Below are 12402 nucleotides of genomic sequence, written 5' to 3' on the forward strand. Positions count from 1 at the left end.
ATTCCAAACCTTTCCTTCTCCTGTCCAAGGCTCCACTTGAATAGAGCATCAGCCGCGGGATACTCTGAGACGACATTATATGGCAAGTGGCCCGATTCCTCCCGTTGCCAACTCCAAGTTCTAACCGCCTCCGCGGCGGCAAGGAGACGCGAGAACAGGGCTGGAGCGAGAAATGTTGAAGTGAAAGGCACTGTAGTTAACCACTTTCGATCGGCGTCCGTCGATGCAGGTACTCAATCTATTTATCTCCATCCCTTTCTCTCCATAACCTCGTTGTTGTAGACGTGATTCATTTTGTTCTCACAAAAGTGGGCCCGTCCTGTCCGGGCCTTACTTATCCTCTAACGGAGTCAATGGAAAATTTGGAAAGAAACATTTTCCAACAAATTGCTAATATTTTTACAATGCTCCACCACACCTTAAGAATATCTAGGCGGGGTCGTCGTTTAGAGCGGCATCCATAGACTCTACGAAAGTGAAGTCCAGGTGTTCATTCCTCAATTAGTGTTGCCAAAAAGTGACTTCTTTATTCTCCAATTTAATTGATGATTCCGAAATATAATTCAAATAGCATCATCATGTTCTGTCTTCATTTCATGTAAGTATCAGGAAAACAGATTTAATGTTTCATTCCACTCCCCTGTGTGTGATCAATTGAAATGTAGGAGTTCAACGTAAATATGTTCGTTTTTAGGTGAGATTATTCCGAACCCTTTACGGAACCCGAAAAAGTCGTTTACAAAACTACAAATTTACACCCGTGACAGAATTAGTTCAAAGGCCTTCCTCCATCAAATTTCTATCTGGATATCCATTAAGCGAACTGTCAGCAAAAATATTTTTAAATATAAAACCGATGAAGAAAGTGTCGGCGCTCCACAACCAAACTTGTTGTCGCCTAAGACATCGCCATGTTACTTCACTAGCGATTTCTATCTCACGAGTTCGCCTCAACTCAAGGTCTTAATTCTCACCGCAGACTTCATAATAGGCTCGGTGCCAGGATGCAAACCAATCATTGGCACTTGGTAAAATTAGCGGGGATGGTAAAGCTTCCGAGAGGGGAAATAAGAGGGGGCCTAACTGGAAACGGTGACAGAAATAATATCGATTGAAACTTCAAAAACTTTAAATGGCCGAATTCATTTTTCACATCGTTTGCACATACTCGTATACAACAATTCCGAGTCACTCCGAACAACTCGGATGATTTATTGAAATTCCATTATCATTGTCGCTTGTATGCACAATTTACTTTGCTACATTAGAATGGACATATGTTGCACTAAGCAAGGAGATTTTTCAGTTTCTATCACAGTGAAAATCGCTGAGAAATGTGTAGTCAGTTGCGTTCGTCACATCATGAACATCTGCCTCAAGTGCTCAATGAATTAAGGAAAACCAGGGGTTTCGTCGATCCAGGACTTGCCGAAGCGCTTCCCTTACTCTTCTTGTTTGCCAACAACGACAGGGTCTTTTGTATGGCGGTGTAGCATTGGGTGCAATGGATTACCGCCTTGGTTCTTTATTTTGGGATGCCATCCCTGGGTCAAATAGTGAAACATGGAATTTTATGTTGAGTCCTTGGAGAAGCACGTCATCAAAGCCGTTGAAACATGAGATGGAACTCCTGCTTGAAATTATTTAGCCTCTTCCGTGCCTGTTGTAATCTTTATGAAGCAATTAAATATCTTATAAATCGTCTATTTCAATCTGAGTCAAATGGGAAGTAAATCTATCAAATCACCGAAGTTGAAAACCGGCCACACTCTGAGAAGGATCACCAGCAAGTGATTGATGAACAAACATCAACATTAAAAGTACAAATAGTGAAAGAATAGAGTATTTTCCACTTAAATAGAATTGAAAAACCCTTGGTGCACTGACCTGTAGGAATAGGACAAAGGGCACCCACTGATAGTAGGAGTGATAGAAGGTTTCATCTCGGCCAGCGACGTACGTGGCCACACCAGGGTGAGCGACGTGCGTCCCCACCGGCTTCCCCTGCTGGTGCGGAAGCGTGAACGTGCTCGTAATCCAGCAGTATGTGTTGATCACGTGGGCAGGTATCGCTCCGTCCGTGATGCAGCTGATTGGATCACCTTTATAAGGGGACGGGGGCGGGAGGGAGGAAAGAGAAAGAATACACATGGACTAAAGTCATTACATTTTTGACAGGATAAATATACGCCAGTTCTGAACCAAGCGAAAGATTATCAAATTTTTCATACGTATGTATTAACTATCTACAGGCGGGAATACATAGTATACATACAATAAAGGTACTGTATTGTATGTATACCATGTATTCGCCACAGCGTAACATCTTCAGATGTTACGCTGTAACGAAACCTAGGTCAAGAAAAAAATTATATGGGAAAGCAAAGTGTCTTCTTTCATCATGAAGGATCTCCACCATGTTACGCCAAAAACTTTGTTATTTATGTAGTTCAGATTTGATTAAAATTCCATCTACTATCATTAATTAAATCTCCGATGAAAACCATCGTCAAATTAAAGCATGCAAGTCTTGGCCCATTTATGTATAAATTCCCAAGCACTATAGTGCAGTTTTGATTCAGTTTGTCATTGACTTCATAGTTATACTGTTTATTTGCTCCAAAGGTATTTTAATGCGAAAAAGGTTTAAGCTGCTCGGGCTCCATACATACGCAATATTAGTGCAGACTCCTCAAACTGAGAAGACCAGATTACGCACATGGAATTCAGTGGTCCAGGAATGTTTCAAAAGCTTGTTTTCTCAAGCCGATGTGCATGGCAATTAAGTACGTTCAGGGTGAATGAACAAAGCAACACGGTGAAGATTACTCAGATGAAAGCCGCCATCACAAGTCGTTGAAAAATCTATCCTGGTCGTATCTCGACATGGATCGTCACGTAATCATCCTTCGGCGACACTGAGCAAATGCAAACCCCGGCGGGAGATCTCGATGCTCGTCGCCGTCGGAGGTAGACGGGGGTAGGGGATACGGGGGGGTCTTATGTCACGCGTTTCATTCGGTGGATGTCCGTGCTGTGACTTACCGATTAGGTTGTTGGCCGTGACTATGATGCAGCAGACGAAGAGGAAGGCGGAGGTGAGCCTGTAGTGGGACCGAAAGATGCAGTTGTCGATAATGGCTTTGTCCACGAGGTAGCGAACTTTCACGAAGCCCGCGACCGCGGACACCATGCCGAAGACAGCCATGGTGGCGACGGGGGCGGCAGCACCACCTCGACACCACCGTCTCTCTCCTCACGCCCTGGGAAAAGTCAAGAGATACAGTAACGGCATTAGTCTCCCGAAAAAAATATCTTTCCAGCTGAAGAAATTCAAAAATCATGGCCAAATTTACCACCACATGTGTCACTTAGTTCATGAAAATTATACTCAATGGTTTTCCTAAATGGCCAATCGCAAACGAATTACTTAGATTAGAGAGATTTAACTACGGCCCACGAATCGGATAATTTAGCCGACATGGTTGTGAAATGTCATTAGGGATGAATAACTGTGCGTGGACTTATATAGAGGTTTATCAAAGTCAAGACACATCTTGCATTACTCCTGGTTCCCCTGTTCTTGTACATTTAGGTATACAATCGTAATCATTAAGCAAGGTTTCCCCTTCCATGTTACAATATGTTTGTTTTTTCTTAATTCCTTATTATCTCCCGTTAATATATCGAGTTAAATGTTCATAAAAACATTATAATGATGGAATAATAATTTCTGCCGACGCGTTTCTAAATACCAACTGTGATAAATAAATATTTAATCGCCATAGCAAATTACTAAAAAGACATGCGCTAAAATAAGGGCTTGGTCATTTCAATTTTACATGTTTTTAAATCTCATGATTAATCTACCATTGGAATGTACGTATTCTGTTTCCGAGTTGGAAACGATTGACCCTACTTTTGGCATGGTTTTGAAAGGCATTTTTTACCGTTACTGGTGCAGCATTCCATGAAGTGTGTACACACATGCCCGAGAATTGTTATAAATCTTCAGGGAAACTCCTTAGATTACCGTGTCCTTGACATCTAAAAAAAATATCAATTACGAAAGTTTCGTTCTCATGTTCCTGTGGTTTGAGCCGATTAAAGAGTATGTGAGTCACTTGTCTCCAAGAATGACAAGCCTCGAGTTCGACCATCGTCCACGGCAATGACGGAATTGTCATTTACAATTGAACCTAACGAAGATCGCGCAGCGGACTGTAATCGAGACCTTCCCCCGAGAGTCCGAGCGACGTTCCTTCGATTAAGCCCACGCCGTGCGGATTTGACCCCGGTTGCTTCGGAACCCGAGAGCACGCACAAAGCCCCGCCCTCTTGCCGGCCCCCCTCTTCATCCATTCCTCACGGTGTCGATATCTCGAGTCCTCTCTCATTGCACAGGCACGCAAGAAGCCCCAAGTCCCCTCTCTGTTAGTTCCGACTCGATCAAGACAAGAGTCGGGCCACGAAGGTAAATGGGTCAAAGGTCGCCTGTCCTTCGGTCGATGTGGAGGGAAAGGTTAAGTGCAACCGTGTCACGTCCACTTCCACTCCGCCCCTCACTCCTCACCTCCCCTCTTCGCTGGAATTAGTTCGTCCCCTTGTAGAGGAGAATCTAGAGGTACGATGCGGGCTGACGGGAGACGTAACGTCCAAGCTTGTCTTTCGCTGCGATGCACGCGGAGAATCCTCTAGGGCTCTGACGTAGACGAAGTCGGCAGTTGAACAACTCGTCGGAGGGGTGGCCGCTCGGCAGTCAGAATGGGACGCTAATTTCCGTCCTCTAACATCTGAGACGTGTGGGGAGACACAAGGAAATAAGACACGCACACGGCCGCTCTGAGGACTGCACGAGCGGAGAGACGAACCGGCACTGAGGCGTGTTAAACCGCGAATGACCCGCGCATTTCCTCTGCTCTCCCCTCTCCACCACTCTCCCCCTCCGGTGTTGTCATCCGGAGAACCAGCCGATTGGAAGGAGGGAGGGAGAGGAAGAGAGAGGGAGGGTGGGGGGAGGAACACGGGAGGCTTTCGTCCTCATTGCTGATTTGGGTTTCCCTGGTTGTTTACGTTGCAGGAAGTCAGGTTGTGTGGAAGCTGAATGCTCGAGGATGTGGAGAAAGGCTCGTCGTCGCCTCTTTTGTTTTTATAAACAGTGCCGATTGTAGGATTGCATCTTTGAGCCACTCTCGATGCAAAAGCAAACGGTTAAAGCTTCCCAACGCAAGCTTTCTCAAGAGTCATCGACGTTCATTTGGATGGAGATGGGTCCATTCAGAGGACTGCCCAATAACTAATTATCCGAGAGTATAGAATCAATTAATTTTCATAATTCAATTCACATGTAATGCAGCGGTTGGAGGTAGGTTTTGCGCGGCCCTAAAACTCTATTTGACTGTATCGCCAATTTCTAAATTCTTATCTGCTAAAAATTAGATTGAATCGCGCTTATTCCAATGTCCTACATTTCCTACATCATTAACAGTTACCATACGATAACGTTTTTACATCTGGTGTGTAGTAAAAGGGAAGAAGGTGTGTTGGGTCTGAATAAATGGAAACGGCCCGGTTGTTTATTTTTTTCCGCTGTGGATGGCACTATTTCGTTTGTTGTAACGTTAGCCAAAGGGGCTTGGCCTGTTATGAATTCTCCGGCTGACATTACTTCCATACATTTACCATACAATTATACGATTCTCTCCGCTTCCGCCATCAATATTTATTTCTTTCATTCTCATTCACGTCTCTATTCTCTTCCCTGGGATTCCATTCTCTTCCACTGAGTGGTTTGATGGAGCTCACCACAAGTAAATCGCTCGGAGAAAATATATGGTAAGCAAACCGAGTGTTTGGAATAATGGCTAATGCTGTGGGAAAATCATACTCTTATTGAAGTGACTTTGAATCATAAGGTGGAGTTGAGTTTGGCACATGAAAGCAGAAATGCACGTGGGAGGTCTAGAAGAACTATACAGAAATAGAATAAATTTAAAAACTCCGCGTATTTATTTATATTACTTTATTGTAATAAACGTTAAATTTAAAAAAATAAACGACAGTAAAAACACATGCTTTTAACACCCTGGGGAGAAGCGGCGAAATATGAGACCAAAGTTAGAATCCACAGGTGTCTGATCCATTTCTAGTTTTTTTTATTCAAATGATTCTTTCGATAATCGTCTTGTATTTTACAGGCATGTATTTACGTGGATTGCTTGACGAATGGACAATAATTTCTGATGTTTATGGACTCATGGCGGGACCGCTGACTTCGGTATAAAATAAAGCGCCCATTGTAATCGCGTATTCCTTTTTACGCGAACACATTCAAATGGTTCAGTAATAACATTTAAGCATCGTTTGATAAATCGGTACGTACGATTTGAACGAATCGTTGGCGAATGTGATGTATCGTTCCAAATTATCGCGTTACTACACGATGAGGGCACAATTTACCAGGACGTGCTTCTAAAATTTACGTCTTTAATGGTCGGTCATACAATTCAGGAGAAAGACTACGTAGTGCTTTTGATTCATGGTCAGTTTCTGACCAAGCCAATTATTTATCAGCAGATGAGTACAACTCGGAATGAAAAAGTGTTCAAGTGCAATGGGATTATGAATTGGTAGAGATTACAATGCAACAATTTCAGAGTGTAAATATCTTTCGCCTTGACCGGGATCCCGGACAAGGCGAATGATTTTTATTCTATGAAATTGTTGCATTGAAATGCATATTAGCGGATGATTCCGTTAAAAGATACTGTTGCGGCATCTCCCGCAGTTTCTTGGAATTTGTGGTAGAGATTATATTTTTTTTACGTTTCGGCGATCAAGCAAACAGAAGTTTCGGCAGAAGGTTCATTTTTAACCGTCGATATTTCCGCGGTTTATTTCCAAGAAAGTATTTTCAGCATGGAAACGAATAACTAACTACTTAGGTTAGTAATCGGTATGAGCCATGAGATATTATAACTCGCATGCCTTTTTTTCCCTCAATGCATATATGTAAAATAGTCCTACGTCGTCGATGGCGGCAGGTGATAAGGGACACGCGATTATTAGGGTTTTTTTTAGGGTTTTAGTCTTCCCTCCAATGATTGGTTATACATATATCTTAATTGCTTATAGACATACGTTGGTGTTCCTTTTGTACGAGTTTACCTATATAACCTTGCATTCCGCAACAATAGTGAGTCAGAGGATCGAAAACTCCAATTGCCTCAGTATCTAACACTGAAGTACTCGTATTATCTAAATTTTGAAAGTTTGAAATCATTTTTCTTCTATGGTAGGTATCGATTGTCTAAGTATAATGTTCATTTCTGCGTAATTTGCGGACTAGTTATGCGGTGATGGACAGGCGAGGATAAACATTTTCTTCGAAACGTTTTTCAAATCTCCAAAACAAGAAGGCTAAGACCACTCGTAAAAATGATAAAATAAAAAAAATGATACATCGTTCTGCCCACTTCTTTCTTTTAATAAAAAGTGAGCGGAATGACATTAATGAATTTGATTATTTTATCATCATGCCGCTCTTAGGCAATATCAAGCCCTCCATTATCGTTTTCGCGAGCAAACTTGATGAGCAAAGCAAATAAAATGAGTGATTCAGTAAGAAGTTAAGGAGGAAATAATAGTTCTCAATAATATTTAAGGAGGTAATGCATCCCCATCGGAAATGTAGTTCAGATAACCTTTATCAGAAAAATGGTGTGTATACTGGCTAACTGAAAGGAAAGGGTATTGATCTAAGATCTCCCACCGTAAAATGACTAATTGGCCGAATGCCACGGAATATTTGGTTTTGACTAACCAAATTTTCTACGTGGCATTTTCACTTACGCTTATTCAGCTCGCTCATGTTACACACGCGCCATAGATGTTCAACCTCGGATGTGAACGAAAGCAATGGCATTTCTTCCGCATGCATGAGGGGACACGTGTAGTGCACCACAGCGGCAATGAGGCCCACCAAGGCTCCATGCTGAATTCTCATGTCGTCCACGTCGGGGGAACGGGAGTTACAGAACCCTGACGTAACCCATCATCGCTTCTTTCTCCGTCTCGCTCTTGACTCCTCCCCCTTGCCTACCCCGTCGCCCCCCTCCTTCCTTCCTCGACCCTGGCGATCTCGCAAGGAATTAAGGAATTTAACGCGTCCACCCGATGAAACCGAGGCAAGGAGGCTATGTTCTCCGGCGACCCAATGGAACCACCTACTTACTCCCAAGCCCCACTTCCTGTCTCGGCTGCCATTATCCTCCCAACTTCCCCCAGCCGTCGGCCGCGAGCTGCGACAACAGCGACTCCGTCGGACCTCTCCGACGCAAGCAACTCGCGAACGATTGCGTCCTCGTACTCCAGTTCTTCCTCCTCCTCCCGCGGTTCCTTACTCTTTCTAATTATTACCGCGTTATCTCGGTTCTGGTGTCACATCCGCCCTGTTAATGTCGATTCAAGGGGATGTGTTTATCCAGAGACATAGGATCGGAGCAGTGGGTTGGGTAAGTAGAGGTATCCGAGGTAATTTAGTCTTCACCAACAACGAATATTCCTCCCGGAAGGTGGCCATGCTACAGCGACTTTTTCTTATGATTTCAAGCACATGTGAAGAAGGGACCGTAAATTTTGCCTAGTTAGTCTTTCAATGCATTTTTGTAAATATAAATAAAACGTGTACTGGAAAGCATTGTTTTTCGTCGTGTTAGCTCACAGGAAATTTGAACACGTGATTACGTCCTGTTTAAGAAGTCCACTTTAATTTCGAATGATAAGGTCTCACCACAAACTCACGGCTACGGTGTTAAGAACTGAGGAGCTGCTGTATGAAAAATAAATAATTACATGACTAGTGCTGACCGTGGCATGAATGGAAAATATTACCGGCAAATATTTGTTTGTTCCATTTCTGTGCCTGATGATGTTTCGCTATTACTACTTGCACCGCTAATAAAAACTATCAGGTCATATTTACAGTTGGTGGAAATAGGGATACATTAAATATCTACCGCATTTATGCTGTTATTTTTATTCTAGCGTTTTCCATGATGGCATATTTTTTCTCATTTGGCATATAAAAGATGTATGCATGATCTCAAAAGCCCCTTTACTGTAAACGCCTCACAAAAACTTCTTATTGTGGTTAATTGAAATATCATATCCTTACCAATTTACAAGATTTGCCTCACTCTCTATTTGCTGTTTTCCATCAAGTTTTTCAAATGCATATTTTAAAATGTCCCACTAAGTATTTCATTCAGCTCCTTTCCCCGGTTTATTAATGGATACGTATATAATGGTATTTAATTCTCGGCTCTGTTATATATATAAGTTTTTAGCCCCGTAGGTAAACAATCTACTTCGTAATTCTTAATCTCGCAACTCCCGTAAGAAGCGTTCGTCCAGCTACGTAGCCGAACACACATGAGGAACACTTAGCGAATAAAACATACGACGCCAAAACGACGGCACCGACCCAAACTTCAGGAAGCAAAGACTTAACACGGGCTGATATTTCATCATCACTAATACGGTGACACATCCGCATTCACCACCGCTTATTTTTATCATTTTTCCGCTTCGTAAAGATTCTTGACGGAGTCACGCCTCGTAACTTCCGCCCGCCAGTGCATAGGTCGATCTTCATTAGTCATCGTCGATGCGAACCAGGGGTCGGGAAGGGAGGGGTAATCCTTCCCCGAGGCCCAACGACACCCCTACCCCCGGATTCTCGCGGCGACTCCAGCAGGGTAAACTACGGAAGGCCGAGCCCTCCCGCGCATCAGGAAGGGTCCTCCAGGGATATTACGAAGCCGCGCCACCGGGATCATGAAGCCACCTCTAGTAAAAGCATCAATCTTATATCCTCGGCAATAAATCCGCACCGCACCGGGGCGATACCCGAAATTCGAGAGAACGTGAGCGAATTCACGCGAGTCCAGTGGTGGAGTTATTTCCGGGGCCGACCCGTGGATGGTATTTAATGCATTCCATCACGAGATTGAGAGGGAGAGTTAACCGCTCTCCTTCCACTCTCTTACCCAACTGCCCTCCGTCTACTCTCTCCCTCCCTCCCCGCATTCTCTTCCGAAGGGGGTTGTTAATTTTTTTGGTGCCTTTAAAAGCCCTCCTGAGAGACCCTTTCTTCCATTTTTATGCCTCTCGTCCCCACCTTCTCTCAAAGCGCCCCACCCTCCGCCCTCATTCTTGCCACAGTCGACCGCGCGATGGCGCTTTCCGTGGGAAATCAAACGGGAGGAGGGATTCAAATGCATCGGGGGAGGAGAGGGGGGTCCAAGGGTTGGCGTCTCGCCTTTTCGAATTATTCACTTCGCGGGGAGCGGATGACGAATTCAGCCGAGCCATAAAAATGAGATAGATCATCGGCCAACGGTGGTATCAATATTCCCTCAAGAACGTTAAACCAATTGCGGTCAGATCAAATAGTGTACGAATGATTCGAAAATTCGCCGATTTTGCTTTAGCTCACAGGTAGGTTCTCCCGGATAACCTGTTTAACAGCAGCTTTACTAATGTAGTGTGATGAATTAAATATGTTCGATAAATTTCCACTCAATTTTATCACGTATATCGTGAATACTGTATGGAAAATTTACCAAGTGTATTTATTTTATTCATCATTTAGTAATTCCATTAAGTTTAGGCCAGGTAGCGCAAAATATGATTCAGTGGATTTACGCAACTCATTCCATTGTTTAACGCGTAAGTTCAGTATTTTTTCTCCGTTTCGAATTTGAAGACAACAGGAGGTCAATATGGAAGTTCTAAATGGTCTTCTGCGGCGATTCATCCGCATCCATTTAGTTCACTTGTACTTGGAAACACAGTATCAATACCTTATTAATATTTATATTCACCTCTATTTATTTCGTGGTACGAGTATTTCTACAAGTGTGCTTTCGTATATTATTTTTATTATGAGGGCTCTGCGTTGAGCATAAGTGCATTTTTTCCTAAAAACTCACGGTTAATAAATGATAATGTTTTTAAATCGCTGCGAGTGTAGGATTTTATTTCATGGAGGGGTAAAATTTACTATTTATTATACTATGGGTTAGATGGAAGAATCGACTGCCAGTCTCAAACTCGCTCGAATAAAGCCGAATCATTATTATCATTATTTCTTAACCTGTTTTCCCATGCTGAGATTCTGACTCAACAACTGTGGCAGAAAGTAAGCTCGCAGGGTATGGGTGTCGTCTTGAGATGCAGTCGATTTCCTATTAAAAATTTTATAAACAATGCGAGGGGATCATGGAAGTCATTATTCTCCCCTCCTAAAACAATTATCGGCCATCGGTTAATTTAATTATTTATAGAAATTCCGACAATACCTTTTTCGTACGAATCCGGTTGGCAACCTACGGTCCAAGGGTCAAGCTCGAAGGTGTTGGACGATGGTCCTCTGAATTAGTAGTGAAATCTGTTTGAGTCGCTGAAGGCTATAGGGGCATGGTGATGCGCCACTGATTATAAATATTGGTAACTGGTAGGAGAGAAAATAAGGTTCGCATTACTCATCTAATAGGTGCATTCAAAGCTTGCCTTTCAAAGGCCGTTTCGCCGAAAAATAGAATTGAGCATTAAATCAGTAGGTAGGTCATACAAATTCGATTGTCGATCTAAGATCTTCCAGACCCCTTTGGGTCTTTTAAATCCGAGCAGCCCGCCTCCAGGCCGCTGCCTTGCAGAGCCGACTCACGACTTGCCGGGGCCTTCGAAACGCATCCACTCGGTCGTTTTCTATCGGCCTGGAAAGAGAAAGGCTTAAGAGCTAGCCAGCCAGCCATCCGACCGAGCTCTCTTTCATTAACGGCCGCTACTGCCCGGGAGGAGGGATCTCCAGGAGAGGCGTGGGAGGGCAGGTGAGGGGGCTGGTGGGCTCACGTCTATGAGGGAGCCGATGGGGGAGGCGAAAGGGTCTCTGTGAGTGCGCCCGGTGGATGCTGGAATGTCGGTCGGCGGAAGCGCAATCTGCCGGCCGCGCTCACGGTACCTACCGAGGACGTGAGCGAAGGGGGCTCGGAGATGGAGGCGTGGCCCGGGATGAGGAATGTGCATCGGAGCGCTCCTTGATGCGTTCGACGACGATGCGTCAAGATTTGTGAATCCGTCGTAGTTCCCACGCGGAGCCACGTATCAGAGGATCAGCTAGGGGAGGGGGCAAACGGTGTACGGGGTTGCTCAAATTTAACGGGTCTGGAAATCGCGCACCACAGTGGTTACCAAGTGGTGCCACGCGACTCCATAGAGAAGCAGGGGAAGGATACGCCGGAAATTTATAAAAGACAATCGAAAATCAAAAATCACGAATTTATAACGTTTACACAATCAAATTACATCAACGCTGGTGATAAATCGGGTTTACTGGTA

General features: G+C 43.8%; 2 protein-coding genes across 3 annotated transcripts in view; one reads left to right on the top strand and one right to left on the bottom strand.

The window, feature by feature from the left end:
• Positions 1-12402, top strand: part of spg (dedicator of cytokinesis spg) — a 248198-nt gene that overhangs the window by 72207 nt on the left and 163589 nt on the right. The window lies entirely within an intron of this gene.
• The window catches only part of Inx3 (innexin 3), a 79513-nt gene that overhangs the window by 12331 nt on the left and 54780 nt on the right, over positions 1-12402 (bottom strand). Inside the window, exons 1-3 of one of the 2 annotated variants that reach the window (XM_071586588.1) lie at positions 4574-4875; positions 3046-3263; positions 1888-2102 (exon numbers count right to left, since the gene is read on the bottom strand). In XM_071586588.1, coding sequence (XP_071442689.1) covers positions 1888-2102; positions 3046-3208 — 378 coding nt within the window. In that variant the 5' untranslated portion in view covers positions 3209-3263; positions 4574-4875. Of the gene's footprint in view, positions 1-1887; positions 2103-3045; positions 3264-4573; positions 4876-12402 lie in introns of those variants that run through there. The other variant, XM_071586587.1, reaches the window with a different exon arrangement.

Source organism: Hetaerina americana, unplaced genomic scaffold (assembly GCF_022747635.1).
Source record: "Hetaerina americana unplaced genomic scaffold, ioHetAmer1.1.p SCAF_24, whole genome shotgun sequence".
NCBI lineage: Eukaryota > Metazoa > Arthropoda > Insecta > Odonata > Calopterygidae > Hetaerina > Hetaerina americana.